This window comes from Thunnus thynnus, chromosome 16 (genome assembly GCF_963924715.1).
Source record: "Thunnus thynnus chromosome 16, fThuThy2.1, whole genome shotgun sequence".
Classification (NCBI taxonomy): Eukaryota; Metazoa; Chordata; class Actinopteri; order Scombriformes; family Scombridae; genus Thunnus; species Thunnus thynnus.
Window position 1 is genome coordinate 10,769,248 of NC_089532.1, and position 21,598 is coordinate 10,790,845.

Sequence of the window (21,598 nt, forward strand, 5' to 3'; positions counted from 1 at the left end):
AGGAAAGCGCCTTCCTTTCCTATTTGAACAAAGTAATAAGGCCCTTGGTTCTATCCGGAAGCAAGCTGCAATAGCAGCCATGCATTTACAAAAATGAGAAAAGTAATGATAAAAAATACAGTGATTTTCTGACTCTCTGAACTCATGACTGGGCAAGAATCTTGTTCACATAAAGAAACTCCACGCCACTTTGCTTAATACTGGTAACTCGCACAGTCTTCTTCAGCCTCTTAGGGCTTCCACAAGCAAACACTTGGCTCTTATTGGTGCTTATGTGAAAAAGGTGAGCTGATTGGGCCACTGGGTGTGTGCAGAAACAGAGAGAGGGGATTAAACCAACCAGGTGACTGCTACAGTGACTCTAAGGAGGGTTAAGAGATTAGAGGACACACTTCTCACAAACACATTTACCTACAAATACAAATTTGCAAAACACACCCTTTATTACAAGAGAATGAACAGCAACAACAAAAATATCATGTTTCCAGAAAACAGGAAACTTTAAACAATGATGCAAATGGCAGAAGAGAAGCTTTTAAAGAGCTTAAACAAGGAGCTTTTCAACAAACTCATAGGTGTAGGGAATGTTTTTGTGTTTTTACAAATTGTAAGTGCAAATATTTCTGACTTCTAAATGCTTGCCTTTCCTTTCCTTTCACTGTGTAAACTGAGGTATGTTTTACAGGTAGGGCCCCCAGCCCAGATACATCTGACAGAGCATTTTGTCATCTGTTGCTTCCTGTATGAGATAATGGACGTGTCCCTCTATAGACAAAGGCAGACCCAGCACTTTATTCCTGCTCTTTATCACTCCCTGCAGACGCTGCTCGATGTCACACACATGGGTTTTGGCCTAACAGAGAGAGATGGGGGTGGGGAGAGGAGTGGAGAGGAGACAAAGAAAAGACAATATAAAAAATACTATTGATGAAACTGTAACATTTATAGGATATACTAGACAAGCACGCTGCTGTAAATTCACATAAACATACTTTCAGAGGCAAAATACAAACAATACATCAAAAATTCCCCAAAAATGTTTACACATATACATACCTTTTCATTAACTATCTCTCCTGTCTCATTGGCCTGAGCTTTGGAAAGTCCTTTGGCTTGTTTACTCCACTCCACCAGCGGGTCATGAAGGAAGGTCTTCAAAACACTAAGAGGGGGGAAAAAAAATAAAAATTTGAATTTAGAAACATTTCTAAAGAGACAAAAAAACTTACATTTAATGTGCTAGTGAGCCTGGAGTTATCATCAAATGTATAATTGTTTATTAAGAGTCAAGCATGTGTCAAGTATATTAGAAATACATTGATTTCTATATGGACTTTCATTTAAATTTAGTTAATTAATTTACTCTTTGCTTAGTAAATAGATTTTGTGTTATTTGTGTGTAGTTATATACATATGCTCAGATTATGAAAAAGGGCTGTACAGAATTATTTGACGATCAAACAGTATGCATGTGTTTGTACCTCATCAGTGGCTCTCTCTGGTCCCTCATCAGTCTCAGTGTGACCTCACAGGCCTGCCTAAAGAGGCCCTCGGTGCCCATAGGTCCCATGGCATGGACCATGTTTTGGGTCAAACGGAAAGGAACCACCTCAGGCACATCAAACGTCTCCCCCTAGTGGAGAAGAAGGGAAGGAACATGAGCGAGATGAAGGGAAAAAGTGAGAAAAGACATACAAAACAAGAACGATAATATGGAAAAGAAGTGAATTTCATATTTTTCATGTTTTTTTAATCAACAAGGTGTAATTTAAATTATCAATTTATATTTTGAGACAAATACAAACCTTGTTGAAGAGGCAGTTGAAGTCAACGTGAACACATTCCCCCGTGAAGGAGTCAAAGAGGATATTTTCTCCATGGCGATCGCCCAGCCCCAGGATGTAGCCCACCATGGACATCACAGCAGTGGACCGACAGTATGCAGAGCGACTACTGTACCTGTAAACATTTGGTATTAATCAACTTAAATGTAACGGACACACAAATACACAAAACATTTGATTACAGACATGGCTTGTGGAAACAGTGATTCTTGTGACTGTAGGAGAATTGTGCACGGGTCGTACCATGACGTGGGGTCAGCGAAGGTCCGGAGGAACCACTCGTAGAAGACAGGGGGGTGTCGAGCACACAGCATCTCGTGGTTTCGTAGTTTCTCCTCAAAAGGAGCTGTCTTAGGAAGAATAAGCTTCCTCAGCTCTTTACCAGATAGGTAGATACCTGGAACACACGCAAAATATGATACAATAAAATCATTTCATCACATTTATTTTGCTGTTTATAGGCTTTACATATATATATGAATGTACCTCTCTCCTTATAGAGCTTGGTGAGAATGTGCCGTAGTCCGGTGGTGTTGTTGACCCATTCGATGATGCCGCACTCCTCATTGAGGGGGATCACGGCGTAGGTACGGATGTGTAGCTCCCTCCGTCTTGACTCAGCGTCTTTGCGTAGGCACTACACACGCAAAAATACACACAGAGACCATGTACACATACTATACAAACTACTTTTGAAAAAGACAGTAGAAAGGTTTTATTCTTCCTTTACTTTCCTTTTTTCTTAAACTTAGTTGTTCATATAATCATAATATAAATGTATTCATTTACTGTAATGTATTATTCCTATTTGCTTCGCCTTCTTCCTTTTTGGGTTGTTCAGATGGTCACTGTACAGATTGTGAACTTTCACTGTACTATGAGTTAATGACTATGGCTGTATGCATTGCTAAAAATTCTGTTGAGGCAGAAAAAAATGAATTATTATATAATGAGGATGGTGAGGCTGAGAAGGACAGATTTTAACTCTCAATATACAAGCAATACCATCCAAAATAACTGATTAAAACAATTGCACAGGCATTCTTGGTACAACAATAATTTAGGGTACTTTATTTCAGTCACACACACACCTTGTTAATGAGGCAGTTGAACTCCATGAGTCTGCAGTCTTTCCTCAGGTCATCTTTAGGTTTACACATCATAGTGTAACTCCGCCCATCTGACCCCTTCAGACTTATCTTCTTAGGCTTCTGTAAGGAGGCCAATATCTCCACCTGCACAAACACGCTAGAGTTAAATGGTGTTGATCATCTCTACTCTAGATGATTTTTGTGATCAAAAGGTCAAATTTTCTAAAAGCTTGTTGCTGTATCATCACTTTCTGCCTGAGTTGGTGAGAGAAAACCTGTATACAGTGCAAATTATTCTCCTTTTTACCATCAAGCAAGGTAAAATACCAAAAAATATGTATGACAACACTCATCATTCACTCCCTATCTCTTACAATGTCTTCAAAGCCATCCAAGTAGGCCCAGTGTCCAGGAAAAGCATCATGCTCTGTGTTTGCCCCGCCAGTAGAGGGCAGCGTAGGAATGAGGACCGACTGAAGGGGAATCAGGATCTGGCTGAAGGTTGGCTCCTCCACCATACGTTTTAGTTGCTTGAAGTGAACGCTCATACTGAGGGTGGTGCTGTTACCATCCACCTGGAAGACACATTCAAAAATATTTCTCCTCCTATCCACTCCTGCAAAAACCCATTTAACTTAAGGTGATCAATGAACTTTTGATCTAACCTTATCCACCAATAAAATACGTTTGCTATTTTATAGTGAGCTTATGAAGAGTGTGTACAGCTTTATCTTTATAGTTCCATACTCCATTGACACTGATTACAAAATAACATGCTTTTATGAAATGAATAGTACCTTAAAATAGAGTATGTGTTGCACAACAGGAAAATGAACACATGCTTTTTTAATTTTATGACAGACTTAGGCTCACTGCAATCATTTACACATTCTGACAAGTGTGAAGGAAGAATGGCTGCCTTCACACATTTAAATTCAAATTAAAATGTAAATTGAATTCAGATATTTAAATTGTAAACTCTCTGTTTAAGTGTGTGTATATACCGGCTTGTTGCAGAGCTCCAGCAGCTTGTCAGTCAGCTTGTTTGCATCTCCGATGAATTTCTCCAGAGACTGTTTGAGGCTGATGGCTTTCTTAAGGATCTGATTACAGCGGTTCATACGCATAGGGTAGGATGACTGAAAAAAATGAAATAAACACAGTCAGGAGTGCATGTAATGCATTTTACAAGAGCAGTTTAGTGGTGCGGTAATTGCAGGTGTTTAAACATCTGGCCTTTCAATAAATCACACAAAATATAGTATATTGGTTGTGTAATGTTTTAAAAAGAAACTGACCTTAATTAAAATAGTCAAGAGAAAAAGAGTAAACGCATTCACATTCACGCAAAAGTCAGTGTTCACACACAGATGCATGCATACACTTATATTTGTGTAGTAGATGTGAAAATATGTATGCATTCAAACAAACAGGCATTATTTAATCACAAATATAGGAGTGTGCGGCCATGTCTTGAAGAATTAAACTGTAAACGTCCAGTACACAAAGCCCTCATTGTTATCAAGGGAAACAAACACACACATACACACACACACACACCTACCTTTGATACAGCAGTCATTAGCCACATGGCCTGTTGGGGGTACGCCAGGAAGACTTTGGCCACGATGGTCATGAGGACGGTGAAAACCTCGTCGCTGGAGTGACACACTCTGGAGATGAGCTGTGAGAAGGCGGTCAGGAACTGGTACGGCGCCAAGTTGGCACAGTGCTCACTCACCGCCGTGTTGATTTTACCCAACTCCTGTCGCATCTGTCTGTCTGTTCGCCCAGCTGCAGCGGAGGGATATGGAGATAGTAAGTGTTTACATGTGTTGGGTTTCTGTGTCTATTTTCAACAGTCCATACAAGGTAAAAGTTAATATGGGAAGTATATATGTATGGGACTACTGGTGAATTGGCCTGTGTGCATCTTCTTTGTACACTTACACAGTCCATATTAGCCACCCACCTTTCTCACACTCACACACTTTAGCTCCAAAATCTAGCCAGAGAGACAGCATGCGAGGCATAGCCTGGTAGATGTACTGGTTTCCAAACTGCAAGGCTCTGAGAGGGAAAGAACTCAAATTAGATGGTTGATAAAGAAACTGATGAGTCTCAGCTTAAGAGAAGATTCTTAAGCCTAGATTTAAAAGCTAGGTATCAGCAGTAAACACTGCAGTAACTCTGTTCTTACTTTCCAAAGAACGTGACGATGTATCGGATGAGGTTCCCCTGTTTCTCCAGCTTGTTATCAGTCACCATAGGCATCACTTTGTCGTAGTACTTGGCTAGGTAGAAGTTTCCGTCCTCCCACTCAGGCAGAAGGTTGGTCACATCCTAAAAAAAAAAAAACACACAACACATACTGTGAAAGCAGTGATGAAGAAAGCCACGTTTTTGTTGTCTCAACAAGTGCTACTCTGTACTACTCTCTGACTGACATAATCGAATCCTTTTCTATAAAAATCAAACAAAAAAGTAAGGTTCACACATTTTTTTTCCTGCACAGCGGTTCAGTGTACCTTGTATGCCTTCATGATGGCGTTGGACTCAAAGTTGGCCGTCTCCTCCATGAAGCGTCCTACCAGCAGCATGGCCTTGCCTTTGGTCTGCAGACTGCGAGGGTCCATCAGGGGCTGATCATCGGGGAAGCACTGGGCCACTCCCTTCTGCAGGACGATCAGAGCCTGGTGTACGTCGCCCTGGTGACAGACCGACAGGTTGTGTGAAAATCTAATTCCTATTGCAGAACAAGTGAATTGTGAGTAGGAAAGCACACATGTTTGAGGCCAATATCTGATATTTTATGACATGTATCTGGTACTTCAGACCAGAAGATCCAAACTGTGTTAAATATTTTAAGCCATATTACTGTAGATAATGTGGCTGACTAATGGCTTAGTGCTATAGATCCAAAATATAGCAGTGCAGGTTTGTGTAGAAATCCTGCATGCTATATTGGCTGTATTTAAATGTTGATAGTGTTATACCTTGGACCAAAGCCACTTGGCCTTCTCAGTGACCAGCTCTGCCAGGTGTGTGTTCTCTGCGTTAAGAAGTGCGTTGAATGCTGTCTGGTGGTGTCCTGCCTTTCTGGCCACGCGAGCACTCTGCAGCCAGCACTCTCCTACCAGCTCCTTGCTCATAGGCCTGTAAAGTAAACACAAGTAAACATGGATTTGTGATGTGGCCTAAGCTTGGGTAACAGGTTAACGCGAATTTGACTAAGAAATAAATACTGAGGAGTTTAAGGTACAGAGACACAAATAAAATACTTTAAGGTGTCACCATCACACAGCTGTGACAACTTGCGTCTGTGTGCCTGCAGATGTTTCTACATCCTTACTTGGATCCCAAGCTGAGCAGGGCACGACGGAGGGCCAGGACTGGCTCCTTGGCCCTAAAGGAATTCTGGGTCATCTCCAGTCGATCCGACCAGTGAGGAGGCAGCTGATTGAGGCTAGTTGTAGGGCCTTTCCTCCATTTCTGCAGCTCAGTAAAAGTATGCTCCAACTCGCTGAGCATGTGGAGCCTAAACACACAAACACACAGATTTTGGATTCATCAGTTATTGATACTGGTCATCAGAAATGAAAACAAAAGACAAATAAAACACAAAACAGCTGACAGACCTGACAATGTACTCGTATCCTCTCTGGTAGGTTCCACACTCGTAGCTGGCGGCAGACAGAGGGACAACCTGTTCCTTCCTAACCAGCTTCAGCTTCTCATAGAACGTCTCACCATCTTGCTTCTTAGCTGCCAGCAGCAACTGGCCTAGCCGCACACCCCAGGTACTGGACTGATGGTCTGGAGAGAAAATTGGTGCCAATAAATGGTCTGGTTAACTACTGATTACTAGTTTCCAGACAGGATAGCAAACATGAGTACATGCAGTGCAGGGTAATAAAGTGTCAGTCTTTTCAAGTGCATATAGTATAAGGCGATCAATGGCTCAAGATGCTGCTGCATTTAAGGCTCATCCGTGACAGTTTCATTACCTGAACTCAAGTAATCCTCCAGCAGGTCCCATTTGCCGAGCTTCCAGGCTGCCTCCACTCTGTAGGTGTTCAGCTCCGACTTCCACTGGTGCCTAAATGTGTACATACAGTACCAGTCAAAAGTTTGGACACACTTTCATTCAGGTGAATGGGAAGGCATGTCCAAACTTTTGACTGGTATTGTATGTAGTTCAGTTCAGGGGAACTGAACTGACTTACTGTATATCATAATTAATTTAAAGGCACAATAAATGTCCAGAAATGTGTGTATTTCATGTGCTTTTTAACATTATCCAAGTATAAAATATAATGATAAGAGGTCAGGGAATAAGATTAACACCACATTCAAAGTGAGTTTCTTTTTAATTAAAAAATCCTTTGTTATGATGAGATGAGTCTAAATTCATTATTTATGCAAGCATAAGTGTGTGTGTCTCACTTGTTGGCCAGTACTCCATTAACTTGGGTGATGACCGTGGACAGCTGTCCAAGGCCGAGCATAGAAGTCATCACTCCATGATAGTGACCGATCTATACAGAAAGGGACAATGAAAATTATGAAAAAGGGAAAAAAATATATGAAGATGCAACTGAAAAAAGTGCTTCCTGAACTAGACAGCACTGTTATCTTTCATCTTGACAGAGGTAATAACATACAACATAGGTGGGTTAACGGAAAAAGTTACATCTCATGTGGCCCCTTCTCTCCTTTTATTTACTTCATGAATTTCTTACGCAGTATTTTCACTGTCAACTGCAGTGCTTTCAACTCTACATTTACATTACTCTACATTTTAAAGTACATCTTGGAGGACCATGAGATCAATTCAAGTTAAGTGTATTTATCATGCAGCTTTTCATCATAATCATGTCTCTGCAACTTAAAGCTGGAGTGCAGGATTTTTGTCTCCCCCTTCTGGCAGTGAAAATAATTACAAAAACACAGTTGACACATGCTGATGTCATAGGAAGTAAGAAAAAATAGTGATGCCAAATAAGTCTTCACAGTGCTCTCTATTGTAGTTCCTTGGGTGTGTGCGTACCTGGTCTGACTCCAGCTGTATGGCCCTGTCGTAGCAGGCGGTTGCGTCTCTGAGCAGGCCGATGCTCTCGTGCTCTAAAATCTGTTCCCGTAGCGACGGCTCCTCCCTCCTCAGGGCATTGACCCCCCTCACACCATCAGGCTCATGCATCGCAGCGTACAGCGTCTGCAACAGCAAATCATTAAACAAACTTTACTTCCCGTCATCTACAACTTTGCCAAATTGAACACTTGCACTGTAGGACTTTATGGAGCAATCAAAATAACTTTTATGATACACACAATGTCCAACGCAAATTTGTTATTTAATAACCACACACAGTGTCACTGCACATACAATCAAATGTGCAACAAACCAAACATTGAAATGTATTTAACCATTTTAAAAATTATTTTTGCCATCACATGACAACAAAACACTAATTACTATGAGGCCAAAAGGCATTAGAAAATGTTGGTAACATGCTTGGAAGTAAATGACTGTTAACTTGCTGTCTGACCTGCAGCAAGGTGAGGTGGTCCTGGATGTCTTCTTTGTTTTCTAAGATGTATGCTTCAAAGTGCATGAGGGCACGAGTATACGCTTTGGAGCGCAGAGATGCCTTGGCCAGAACGTCCTGTGGAATACCCTTCAGGAAGGCCACCACACGCTGATACTCCCCACTCTCTGCAACAACACATCCATTTTTTTAAATTCAAACATTACTTAATCATTCGGGGTAGTTGACATCAAGGATTCATGCATTTATATACTGTTCATTTAAAATGATTTAAAACTTTTAGCCAGTTGATGAAGATTTTACATGTCCAAAACAGTCTGGTAGATCTATAAAAGACTCAGACCTCATGGATTGATACTCAAGATTTGTAACAAAACAAAACAGTATGTCCAACTCAAATATGAGTTGAAATTCACATTAAGTTGCAGCTGATTTTCCAAATACAAATCTATGTTTTTTTTGGACAAATGTGGTCAATTGTTCAGTAAATTATTGTCCATTACACTGAGTGATGTGTTTCAGCACAGCAGTGAAAGACAGATTCAAGAGATGAATGTAGCATTCATATGATGTCAGAATAATTGGAAAAGTGAGTTCCCGACTAGGAAAATTCACGTACACACCCCCTCAAGTCAGAACGACAACTTGGAGAGTCGGCAAAAATTTTGGTACACGACTTGCCAAACGTTGACATCATATTTGTAGAAACATGGCGGACGAAAGTAAATGTTTGTATGATGGCAAGAAATGTTTGTATGATGGCAACAAGTCAAGTAAAGCAATATTTTAGTGGTTTTAGGGAATGTACTGGTGCAGCAACAAGTCTCGGACAAAATACAACACATCTTTGCAGCATCCATGTTGTTTCCACAGTACGACTTAAAAATTCATGAATACACCGAAGTCGGAAGAACGGAAATGGGACCATCCAGGGAGCATGTGAATGCAGCATGAGTGCACTGGCTGAATGTGACACTTACCGTTGTTTTTGGGTTTGGAGTACAGGATGTGTCGGCTCCACTGCGTGAGGTGAGACAACATGCTGAACACAGTCTGAGTGCTGAGCTGTGACAGACTGGAGGCCGCCTCCTGGACTCGCCCTGCTCCTCGTCCATCACGCTCCGTCAGCACAGCCAGTATCTCCTCTGTTACCTGGAGGAAGGTATGTTATTATTTTAACTTCCTGTCCTTGACTTCATGTATACGTAGGGGCGTTTATGTATCCGTACCTCCTGTTGCTCTGCAGGTGTGCAGCCCAGCAGCATGTAGAGCAGAATATGAGGCAGCAGGTAGATTGTCACCTTGTAGTCATGTTTGATGATGAAACTACAGCAGGTGAACACTTTGCTGGCCAGCTCATGTCTCACCTGAAACACATAAAAGCCATGAGCCTTGATGCAAAGGACAAGTTGATTCACTCATAGAGAAATTTCTAGCTTCATGTGAAATTGATATTAAAAAAAAAAAAATGCTTTCCTTTAATGTAATTTGTTTTTCCCTTAATCTTCATTGTAATAATATCTTGCATTGAATATGTATTATCTTTGTTATTTGTCCATCTCGGTTTGATGTCCACTTATGAAACTTTTTACGGAATTATCTGGCATCATGTGACATGTGATTGGTCAAAATTTTATTAGTTACACATGTTTGACAAATAAAAATGTCCACTGTGAACAAAAAGTCTATAAAAAAAGTACAAGGTGAGTTCGGCTAACCTTGCTTATGAGGTATCCGGCCCATGTGGCTGACCAATCAGAGAACTTGCTGCCTCTGTTGCTTAGGTACACCGGCTTCTTCAGTTTAGACCAGTTCACCTCCTTCTGACTGCTTTTATACCTGCAGATAGAGAAGGAGGTGATTGAGAGGAGGGGTTGAAGAGGAAAGGAAGGAGAGGGAGAAATGATGAATGGATTGTAAATAGAGGAGGATACAGAGTTAAAGAGGGTGGGAGGAAAGGATGAAAAACATTAACTTGCTGGATTTGGCCTCTGGAATTCTGTGTATGAATACCTGCTGTTGAGGTGAGGTTCCAGTATTTCTTGGATCTGCTCCGGGAGTCTCCTCCACAGACGGCGACCTGATGAGTCGGTTCGACCCTCACGACACTCAAGAATGGAGAGCAGCTCCTAGAGCGCACATGAATGCACATAATACAGACAAAAGTGGAAAAAAGAGAAAAGCTCACATACTAATTAAAACAGCCGGATTTGTTAAGTGTGTATATATTCACATGTGTGTGTTTACCTGAATTGCATAAGCAGCTGAGTCCTGTGCTCTCACATCATCAGCGTAAGCCAGAAATGTTCTGGTCAGTTCAATCAGCAGGTCATAGGCGAAGTTAGGGTCATCGACCCCACTCTGTCCCACAGAAAGATAAACAAGTGTTCTAATGTCCCTGCATGTCCAGTATCAAACAAACCTAATTATGTTTCTGTATATGTATATATATATATATATATATATATATATATGTTTCACTATATTTCAGTAAGTCAAGACACTAATAAATGCCTAAAAATGTGAATGTATCATTTGATTGTATACACCATCCTGTGTTTATATTATATTGTTATTATAGCTAAATTCTGTCTGTATATTTTATAATGCCAAGCTTCGGCCTATCCTAGCTTACCACAAAAGTGTTGCGGTCGCCATGGGTGTGTGTGTGCGACAGGTCCAGACGTCCAGGATCCACGGCACCCAGCTCCCCCAGACACTCCCCACACAGGAGCCTGGCCTCTGGGGACGAGTCCTGGCAGCCCTTCAGCAGCACCGACACTAAGTTGGAGATGACCGGCTCCACCGCCTCACTTGCGCAAACCTGTCGCAGCAGCCACTCCTGCCGTCCGAAAACAGGTAGACCGCCAAAGACAATAGTAGAAGGAGAAGTAGTTAGTGTAGTAAGTAAACAGTGAGTAAGATGTATTATATTATTATATTAACACTGCAAAATCACCCAAAGTATATAATCAACTATTTTATTTTATTGGGTATATTATTGATTCCCATAAGTTAATTGTAACTTGCAAACAGGGGACTTGAACCCTGAGCTGTTACCTCATCTTACCGTGTGTGTGTGTGTGTGTGTGTGTACCTGTTTACTGTGCATCATGTCCCTGAGGCTGGTCAGTGCATGAATCCTGACGTCAACATTCTCATGTTGAACGGCCCTCATAGAGAGCTGCAGCGCTGCGGCCCGGTCGCTGCTGCTGGCTGTCAGCTGGGAGGAGAGGGGGGAAAAAAAAAAAAAACTTTGCCATTTGATGTACATCTCCATCTTTAATACCATCACTGTCAACAAATAACCTTTGTCACCATATGCATTTTACTTTTTTCTATCCATAACAGACCTTCTTGTAGTTCTGCAGAACAGTGTGGATGTCTTTCAGCTCAGGGTGATCTGGCAGGAAGTAAATCTCATGGAGGTAGTCGTTGACTTCTTCCCTGTGGGCAATCATGTGAAAATGAGTGCTTATTTTATATCAATCCTACTAGAACATTATCATTTGCATGTGTTGTAATGTAAAAATACAGTTTTGTTGCGCACTCGTCAAGTTTTGATGTTTAAAGGATAAGACTGACGATTTTTAAAATTTTTCTTGTCAACAAATCTCATCTGAATGTAAGTAAGATGAATTCACTGTTGGTTTGGTTCTGCACATGAGATTTGTTGACAATAAGCCTTGTACTTTAAACTTTCTGTGAGGGTCCTGTTTGGTGATTTTTTAATTTGTCTGTGTGTGTGTGTTACCTGTTGTCGAGTATCAGGAAGCGAATAATAGCAGCAGTTTCTTTGGGCTGCAGGGGAATCAGCGGGAGGAGTGCAACAATCACATGACTCAGTAGAGGGCCCAGGTGTGCAGGCTCCACGCTCCTCACAAAACAATCCCATGTCCTGTCCACACAGGAAGCAGGAATTATTACACAGAATGCATGTAGTCAAATTGTTAGAAATGCTTCTGTCTATTAAAGAAGGGCGTAATGAGGTTAATAAGTTAATGTGTCAATTTTGACAGTTACAGAAGCAATATACCACTGATATGCAGTTTCCATGTGACCTTAAAGTGTTTGTATGTGTGTGTGTGTGTTTTTACTAACTGGCAGCAGAGCAGAGGAAAGTCCTCTCGGTATCGGAGGCCAGTGCGGAGTGTTGTCATCATCTTCACCCTGACAGAGCTGATGTGTTTGGAGCCCATCAGTTTCATTAGAGCCATCACACTGGTCAAAGCCTGCACAGAAAAGAGAAATCTCCTTTTCAAACTATACAAACTAGGCAGAATTGTTGTTATTTAAAAAAATATTTGTGTAATTCTCACTGTCAACTAAAAAATATTGATTGCAATTAGTGCCATGTAAACTTTCAGACTAATTCAATACATTTTCAAATAAGGAGGGGTTAAATTGGTTCTCTTAGTACTGGATCACTCACCAACTTCTTGCGGTCTTTCTCTCCTGCGCTGGAGCTGAGCAGCTGCATGTTGAAGAAGGCAAGAATTCCCAGAAGCTTTGGCTGCAGGTAGTCCGCCTGCCGCACAATGAATGATTGAAGACAAGTCAGAACAAAGCAGGTTTATGTTTAAAAGAGAGAACTGTTGATTTGTTCTTCTTTATTATTATTAAAGATTATTTTCTCGATTGATCATTTTGTTAATAAAATGTCCAACAGTCCAAAACCCAAAGACATTCAATTTACTATCATATATGACAAAGAAAAACATGAAATCCTCACATTTAAAAAGCTTTCAACAATCAGTATCTGGCATTTCAATCAATTATCAAAATAGTTTTTCTGTCAATTGACTCATCGAATAATTGTTGCAGCTCTAAAAATGTTCAAAATAAAGACAGCAATATGAAAAAGTGACTCTGATATGTACCATGTGGTCTGGGATGGTGATGTCTCTTGGACCCTGGTAAGGGTCATCACTGGACGCAAAGGAGGCCAAGATTGCAAGGCCATTGAATACCTACGAAGCAATGTGAAACACACATGTGAACCACATACAGTAAGTGAACCCATCACAGATTTGTAGGCGCTCACTGAGCAACAAGAATACATACTGAAAAAGACTTGATTTGTAGGGGAACAAGTGTTTAAACAATATATATATATATAAACAGTATAGACCTGTTGGTAGTGCTCTCCCAGGCGCAGCAGCAGCTCGTTGTGAAGACCCTGGAAGTCTAATCGTAGCAGAGAGCCCAGTTCAATCTCTGTCTCGCTCTGGGACATGGTAAAAGGTTTAGATAGATTAAAAAATATATATCAGTGTGGTAATCTTATTATTTATTATGGAGGACAACAATTTCAGGACAATTGCTTTATTTATCAGCCACATCTCACAGCTGGGACTTTTCAGCCAACTGCACAACACCAATATTAATTTCTGTCAAAGGTTTCTTTTACCCCAGTGGTTGGACTCCAGTGCATTAAATCATACAGGATATTTGCTTCTTAGGCTTAATTTGGGAGACATGTGTCATTGAAATTCTGTTGACAACGCCAACGATATCTAACTTTATATCTAATACCTTCACACTATGTTATCTTTGCTGTAGTTTGAACATACAGACAGTTGTGGATTGCGATTTTAGATTAGAGGCAAGGAAATATGAATACCTGTAGGTAGTGGAAGGCCTTCTCCAGCTCCTCCTTAGTGCAGGAACAGACCAGATGGCTGAAGATGTACTTGAAGTTGTTGATCAGGATCTCTCGCCTGTTTGCCTTCAGCTCATTGGCCAGGGTACGGATGAGGGCGGAGCCTGTAGAGCTAGCCTTGGCTGCCAGGTAGGGCAGGAGCACCTGGAGGGTCCGCTGAATATACAAGTATCCATTAAATCTTCAATACCCAAACATACCTGAATATACATATTACAGTCTCAATGTGCTTTCATATCTAACATACTGTAAACTGTATACCTATGTACTGTGTATTATTGTGTAGTAGGATATGTGTGCATACAGTGAGGAAGCGGTGAAGGTCTGGAAAGTCAAAAGCGTGTGCGATCTGAGCCAGGATGTCCAGGGCCAGCTCTCTCTGATTGGCTGATTCGCTTCCCTGATCTGGTGTGCTCCGCAGGGCCGATGCATGACGCGAGTGCAGCGACTCCACCAGGAACTAAACTCATACAGAAGAAAGAGCTGATTAAATAATGCATTTCAATAAAGAGAATTGAAGATACATTGACAAAAGACATTGTTACATTGTGCACACTATGCTGGGGACATTTGGTGAATATGTTGCATTATATGCATGTAATGTACACATTTTTGTTTGAATCTGACATTTTTCTCACATCACCATCTTTAAAAATACACACAATTATACAAAAATATCATGCCTGAACTATATTCATAATAAATAACCAAACACACCCTAACCCTATCAAATATGGGAAAAGTCATTGTTTTCATTCATCATTTTACACCAGTTTTGAAATATAAAGTGTGTGTTTTCTATTGTCCACATGTAGTTAATTATGTTGTCCACATGCAGATAATCATAAACTGGCATCGCCCCCAAAATTAATCAGACTTGCATGTGCAAATCTTCTAAAACAATAGGCATAGAGCTGTCAGCTTTTGAATAAAAAACAATTTCACACCTGGCAAATAGGGTTCTTGTACTGACTGAAGAGTGTTTGCAGTTTAAGGCCTTTGGCTTTGGCCAAGGCTCTGATCTGAGTGTAAGCAGCGACAGACACCGGGGATGACTTGGACAGCAGACAGTGGAGCAGCCGCAGCAGGGAGAACGACACCAAACTACCCTGGGAGGCTCTGACAGAAGAGCAGAGACGGATGGAAAAGAACGTGTAAGTGCGCAAATTAAACCAGAACAGTCTTTTACAAAGCATTTTACAAAACTGTGGTGTGCGTTTGTACGTGGAAAAAAAGGGCATCTATACCTGCCGATCTCTCCAGTGGTGAGGATGAGAGTGTTACGCAGGTTATCATCTCTGTTGTGTTTAGCGTTGTTGAATGCCTCTTTAAGACGTGAAACCAGGAGCTGGGATGGCAAGAAGGAGCACAAACATCATCAAGAAGCTCAAAACAGCTGTAGAAGGTATCATTATTTTAAGGAAAAATATAAATCTGACTTTTATATGTATATATTATTGCAAAACATTTGTCTTACAATAATATACTGTACGTATAATAAAACATATATGTACAATAAAAGAGTATAAAGCACAGACTTCTGTGTCTCACCTCACTCAGAGAGCCCTGCTCGGAGTTTCGGGTGGGATCTGTTAGCAGAAAACGCACTGATCGACTGAAGCACGTTCTAACCGCTGGATCTGAGTCCTCCATCAGATCAATCAGAGCACAGAGAACAGCCCGGGAGTCGCTGTCTCCACCGAGCAGATTCACATGTTGGCAGAGGTGAGGGAGGGCTTCTAGGAAAGCTAGGATAGTGAAATAAATACGCAAATAAGTTCATTGCTTTCTCAAAAAACCTAGATGACATAATGCTGAATTTGAAAATAATCCATAGTAGTTGACCTATCCTGAATAGAGCAACGGAAGAATAGCCTTAGCCACATAGTGTCGTAATACATAGAGGGTCACATAACATAACTAAATACCTTGTTTAACAGTGCTCGGAGCTTGTTGTGTGAGCAGAGGAAGGAAGGGTTTGACAGCAGACGCCCTGAGGGACGGCACTGCGTTCCCAGCGTGTTCTGTTGCAAGGCTGACGCGGCGGCAGAGGATCTCAGGTGGATGAGTAGCCTCTATGTGGGTGTCACTGAGCTTGGAGAGCTCTGATTGGATACAGCTCAGCTGACCAACGATCCTGGCGAGCTCCTTCTTCACCTGCTCCGAACTGTCCTCCAGCGTGGGACTGCAAATGTCCAATGTACCCCGTGAATATAATAATACATGCTTATTTTTTTTAAAATAAGCACAATAAAATCAAAAAAGATAAATGAAACAAAGAATGAAGCGAAGTAAGAGGCAACACTGTCATGTTTGTGGAAGTGTGTTACTGTATATATACATATATATGTACGTACAGCAGAGTAGTGCTGATGAGGTTATGGTGTGTATTTCCCAGGTGGTGAAGAAGAAGAGGGAAGGCCCTGACTGCCGCCGCTCTCACAATCTCATCTTCACTCTTCAGCGCCTTGGAAAACAAACACACACGCCACGTCTCACACACACCACGACGAAGGAGGGCCAGCAGCCACACACAGTCTGCCTGGACATCAGGTGCTGGAAAGAAACGCACGTTTGACGTTAATCCCAGAACATCATCTGAAGGTTCTTGGTGTTATGTTTGGACAGCTTTTTAACAAAACTGCGACATCAAAGATTCAAATGTTTTTGAGTTGTCATGCGACAGGAATACTCACAGAAACAGAAGCTGACTCTCTGAGCCAAGGCAGGCACCCATGAGGGGATTCCTGAACCCTTATAGACTGAGGCAGACTTCTCACACACCCAGGGAAGAGATAACAGAGCACACACACGCCGCTGGAGCCCGTCTTCACTCTGACTGCTCACTGAATACAAACATACAGACAGTGAAGAAAATAGATCATTATGATGCATTCAAAAGGATGTGCTTTCATGTTGATTTTTAGAGTAAAGATGTTTTTTAACGTCAGTAACATAAAACAGGCCGATAAATAACACAGCAAACATATGAAAACCATCTGGGCTACATGTGTAATGAGTATTTTGTGAGTGTTCGTATATTTACTTGACAGGTAGAGGATGGAATCGAGGACCCTGACGGCGGTCTGGACAGCAGACTGATAGTAGCTCTGGTTTGAGAGTGGATCAGCACCTCCTTCTAATACTGACTGACAGCTCTTCAAGGCCCTGCCCAGAGTCTCAGTCGACAGCCAGAGGAGAGGAGACAGACTGACAGGTTTAAAGAGAGAGAAAGAGAAAAAGAAAGATGTAGAATATCTATTATTACAGTCTGTTGATAAAGAATAAAACATATGGGTCAGTTGGTATTTCTGTGTGCAAGACAGACATAAACTGTGAAAGAGTGACAGCGTGTGTGTATGTTTGTGTATTACCTGGTGGGAGAAGAGCAGAGGGCTGCCAGATGGAGGATGAGTGCCAGACCCTCCAGAGCAGAGAGAGTCTGCGTGATCTCAGGTTCATCAGCGTCAGAGTTCAAAAAGGTGAGCAGCTCCTCTAATCGACTGTTCACCACAGCCCAAACCTCACTGCGAACACGCATGTCCACCTCACTTAGGAAACAAAGGAACGCACAGGATTTGTACATCAATAACACAAGATGCCACAATTTGAGAGAGTGAATGTTGCACTACTTGAAAAACTCGGTTGTTACAACTCTTTTTTTCCCCAACAGACTGAGTTGTGAATGTTCATGAACTCACGCTGACAATGTTTTTGTTATCTTGCTGACTGAATTGGTGGCAGATTTGCGGGATTTCTTGGCAACCGTCTCTCCGTCTCCTAACTCCTGCATCACGATAGCAGTTTCAGCCTTCAGAGCAGCTTGGAGAAACCCCTCCGCACACTGCAAAACAAAAAAAAGCACCACAGATATGTTAAAAAGGGAGAGAGATTTAAAAAATAAAAAGTGTGTCAGTGGTGGACAGACAAAGTCACAGTCACAGAAAAACTCAATTAAAAAAAAAAAAGTACTTCAGCTTGATTTTCTGTTCCAACGGTGCTTGCCAGCATCCGGCAGACTTCTGTAACTCGCTGCCTCCTTAACAACGCGGCACTCTCGTAACCCGGGGCAACGGACAGCAAGAAGTTGAACAGCAGACACAGTGATTCAGTAACTTCTGCCTCCAACTTGACACCCGCCCCTCCGAGAGAACAAACACACTCGAACAACTGCGAGAGACAGATGGGCTCGAAGTGTGTGTGAGAGACACCGGATGAGTGAAACACACAGTGAGTCAAGTTTAGCAGCTCTCCTTCATACGGCTGTTGCTTATCCAAGTTTGAGTTTGATGTGCATGTGTAAGAGTGTGTTTCCAGCAAGTGAAAGTAGGCCGTGAAGAACATGTGGCCCTGACTCTCAGGAAACCCTCCCAGCTCCACCAGTTCCCTCAACATCACCAAGGAGATCTTCCTCAGCCTGACGTTGCCATTGGCCAGGATGGAGCAAGCTGTCTCCCAGGCCACACTCAGGTCACGACGGGAGACAACGCCCCTCAGGGCATCGGTAATGACACCAATCGTCACGGCGCTCAGCGACTCCAAGGCAGCCGGTGAGGAGAGTACGAGAGGAGACGGGGTGAGGTAAGAGGAGGCACACGCGGGGGAGATACCGAAGCGCTCGAGTGTTACAGGCCATCGGCTCTGCCTGTGGTGTCCCTGTCCTGCCAGTGTGGAAATATGATTGTACAGGATGTTGCTCAGGTCCTGGGCCAAAAGAATAAGCTCTTGTGTGAGGCAGCTGAAGATGAATGGTGCCCTGACCCTCAGAGTGTGCAGTAAAGTGCACAGCACAGCAGAAACCCGCTTGTGGATGACGTCACAGTCTGGAGCTGCCGCCACACGCAGCAAACGCACTGCCACCCACTTACTGAAGTCTGAATCGAGGGAGAGATGAGGAGAGACCAGAGGTAAAAGGAAAGAGAGAAGCACAAATGATCAAAATTATCTTATTCATTTTATACATTTCAAATCTCATAAATCTTTATCTTAATATTGCAGCTTTTTCAAAAGCATCTCCTACCAGTACAGCTCTGTGTGGCGTCTGGATACTCAGCAGGCTGGCAGGCAGGGTTGGCGAACATAAGAGACGATGATTTGATTATATGCTGCACAAAGTCCAGCAGCATCACACAGGCTGGCTCTGAACTGGACTTCTTATTCAGGCCCAGAGCAACTGGAGGAGCACAGACAATAGATTAGATTAACCCAGCGGTTTGGGTGTCTGGAACATCGGTCATTCAAAAGCTAAAGGTGAAGGTTCACAAGCTAATGAACAATGTAAGGAAGAAAATTAAACCAATTGAGAGGCCAAAAATAAATTCACAAGTCAAATAGGTTGGGAAGCACTGGATTAACCTTTACAACAATACAGAGCCTTTGACAGGTCAATCAATATAAACACACAATGTGCAGACAAGCTTTTTTTTTTCTCAAAGCACTTTTTTAAACTACAGTCATAAGATTGTGGCGACCTAAAACAGAGGTAGTTGATCTATCTGTTGAAGTTGGTCTGAGATAGTAATATACTGTGCAACCAAATGTAGAATACAGTATGAGGAGCCTGACTGTCTATTCTTTTTTGTTTAATTGTCAAATATGAAAGTGTTAGTTAAACTTGAGGGAGATCCCAGACCAAAATAACAAACCAACCAGCCCTGTCTACAAATAAAACCAACAATACTGAATCAACAACCCAACAAATTCAAGTTAAAGTTACTAAATCTAAGTCCAAAACTTCCCAACAAATAGGAGAAGTAGAGGGAAGCAACTTGTCAGCTCTCTTATACAGAGCTCCTAGGCAAGAGGTTAAGGTAGGAATAAAGATACAAAACAACAACTTAAATATAATTAGCAAATAAATATATTGAACAGCATAACCACCACTAGCTTTCTGACATTTTATCCCCTTAAGTATTGACTCAAATAGTTCACAATACAAAGATTTGGTTGGAAAAAAAACAGTAACTTAGCTATTAGTGAACCACCTTTTTTCTTATATAATTGTAAGACATTTAACAGCAGAACATAGATTAATCGAATATGACCAAAATTGAGCACTATAGCTTTTACTGCTTTACCAGACTGGCATTTTCTCTCATTGTGTCCACCTCCTGTGTGTTAACTTAATATTTTAAGTTACTGACGGACTCACCGACATCCACATCAGTCAGTATCCTGTCAATGAACTGACAGAGGATCTGTCGAGGTTTCTGAACCGCCTGGTTGTATTCACCCGCACTGGCACTGCAAATACCAAAATAATGAAACATTATTTGTAAAAATGTTAACTACTTGGTGTAAACGGAAAGCGCAGTTTAAATCACTTTTATTTATGAGTCTGACATCATGTTAGCAGCTTAGCTTAGCTCGGTTAGTCACCTTGCTAGCTCCTGAAGAGCCGGTATCATCGCAGACATCTCCAGCCCTTCCATTTTTATAACAACAAATGTCGTGTCGCTTTATAAATAACTTGTTCAAAACACCATATCAAGGAAGATTTAACCAGCACACTTCTAGCCTGGGCACCAGCTGCCTGGCGATGTCAGGCTAGGAAACTTCTACATCTCCTGTCAAAACTTTCGCTCCAAAATTACGTTTTTTGTTTTCATACGGCATCCACCGAGGGACATTAAACTGAAACAAACTCGAACTGCAAACCGCTCCCCCTGGCGAAATGTTTGTAAATGGCACACACTAAAAGTCTGTTGTTGGTTTTTTTTGCCAAAGCAAGAATTATTTTTGCATAACCCAGTTTTCATAAACAATATCTGAGTGGGCTCTGCAGGCTGTTTGACGTCCAACCAACAAGAGAAAGCTTGTCTGCTTTTGCGCATGTGCAGTTATTTGTATGTTAAGGTGAACGTGTGCTTCAATAATGTACTTTAAAGTCACATTAGGGTACGTTGCACACACTGAACAAGAATGGGAGCATTTGTTGAAGACACTCTGTCATCCAAGAAGTGAAAAACTGTTTCTTTGTTTGTGCGCTTTCATGATAATAATGACGATAATAATAATAATGAATTTGATTTCAGGCACCTTTCGTTTAACCGAATACACCTAACATACGGAAAACACGTAAAAACTACGTTAATGAAACAGCTTGGCTAAAAAGATGGGTCTTAAACTCTGTTGTCAGAGGATTTAAAAGCACTAAAGATCACATCAAATGCTTCTAAAAAGTAGCTCAGTTTTTTTTTTTTTTATTGATATTAGTATTTTTTTTCTCCTTTAGGTAAAAGTCTCATTATTGAAGTTAAAATCTGATTAACAAGAGAGACATAGCCAAAAGCATAAGAACACTGTTACAATAAATGCAATACAGACAACATTTTAAGGCTAAGAAAACTGTCACACAAGAGTATAAATCATATTTAGTTAAGATGTATATTCAGGTATGACTTTCCAAAAATATCTAAATTAAAGTAAGCAATGTTTTTTACTCAAGTAGAT

General features: G+C 41.4%; 1 protein-coding gene across 1 annotated transcript; it reads right to left on the minus strand.

Moving 5' to 3' along the window:
• Positions 1-424: 424 nt before the first annotated feature.
• On the minus strand, positions 425-20,766 carry atr (ATR serine/threonine kinase). Its single transcript, XM_067613498.1, has 48 exons — positions 20,525-20,766; positions 20,298-20,389; positions 19,167-19,319; positions 18,119-19,020; positions 17,848-17,990; positions 17,521-17,697; positions 17,193-17,356; positions 16,843-16,992; positions 16,504-16,702; positions 16,075-16,331; positions 15,698-15,894; positions 15,394-15,494; positions 15,094-15,265; positions 14,451-14,606; positions 14,108-14,302; positions 13,616-13,711; positions 13,365-13,454; positions 12,917-13,012; positions 12,586-12,716; positions 12,239-12,382; positions 11,838-11,931; positions 11,582-11,707; positions 11,120-11,326; positions 10,732-10,845; positions 10,498-10,613; positions 10,203-10,323; positions 9,714-9,851; positions 9,465-9,636; positions 8,485-8,651; positions 7,986-8,150; positions 7,382-7,473; positions 6,943-7,034; positions 6,574-6,751; positions 6,288-6,473; positions 5,932-6,091; positions 5,464-5,643; positions 5,136-5,278; positions 4,908-5,005; positions 4,500-4,729; positions 3,940-4,074; positions 3,310-3,510; positions 2,936-3,079; positions 2,331-2,481; positions 2,088-2,241; positions 1,806-1,959; positions 1,482-1,633; positions 1,057-1,162; positions 425-853 (listed from the first exon to the last, which is right to left on the minus strand). The coding sequence occupies exons 1-48, from the start codon at positions 20,575-20,577 to the stop codon at positions 680-682; spliced, it is 7,818 nt and encodes a 2,605-aa protein (XP_067469599.1). The 5' UTR covers positions 20,578-20,766; the 3' UTR covers positions 425-679.
• Positions 20,767-21,598: the final 832 nt, after the last annotated feature.

Bases quoted from the DNA above. Each gene is read 5' to 3' on its own strand.
- atr (XM_067613498.1), bottom strand. From the start codon at position 20,577: ATGGAAGGGCTGGAGATGTCTGCGATGATACCGGCTCTTCAGGAGCTA. The intron at 10,324-10,497 runs GTATTCATACAC...CTCTATCTGCAG, and splicing joins GAACCTCACCTCAACAGCAG to GTATAAAAGCAGTCAGAAGG. The intron at 7,035-7,381 runs GTGAGACACACA...GTACACATTTAG, and splicing joins AATGGAGTACTGGCCAACAA to GCACCAGTGGAAGTCGGAGC.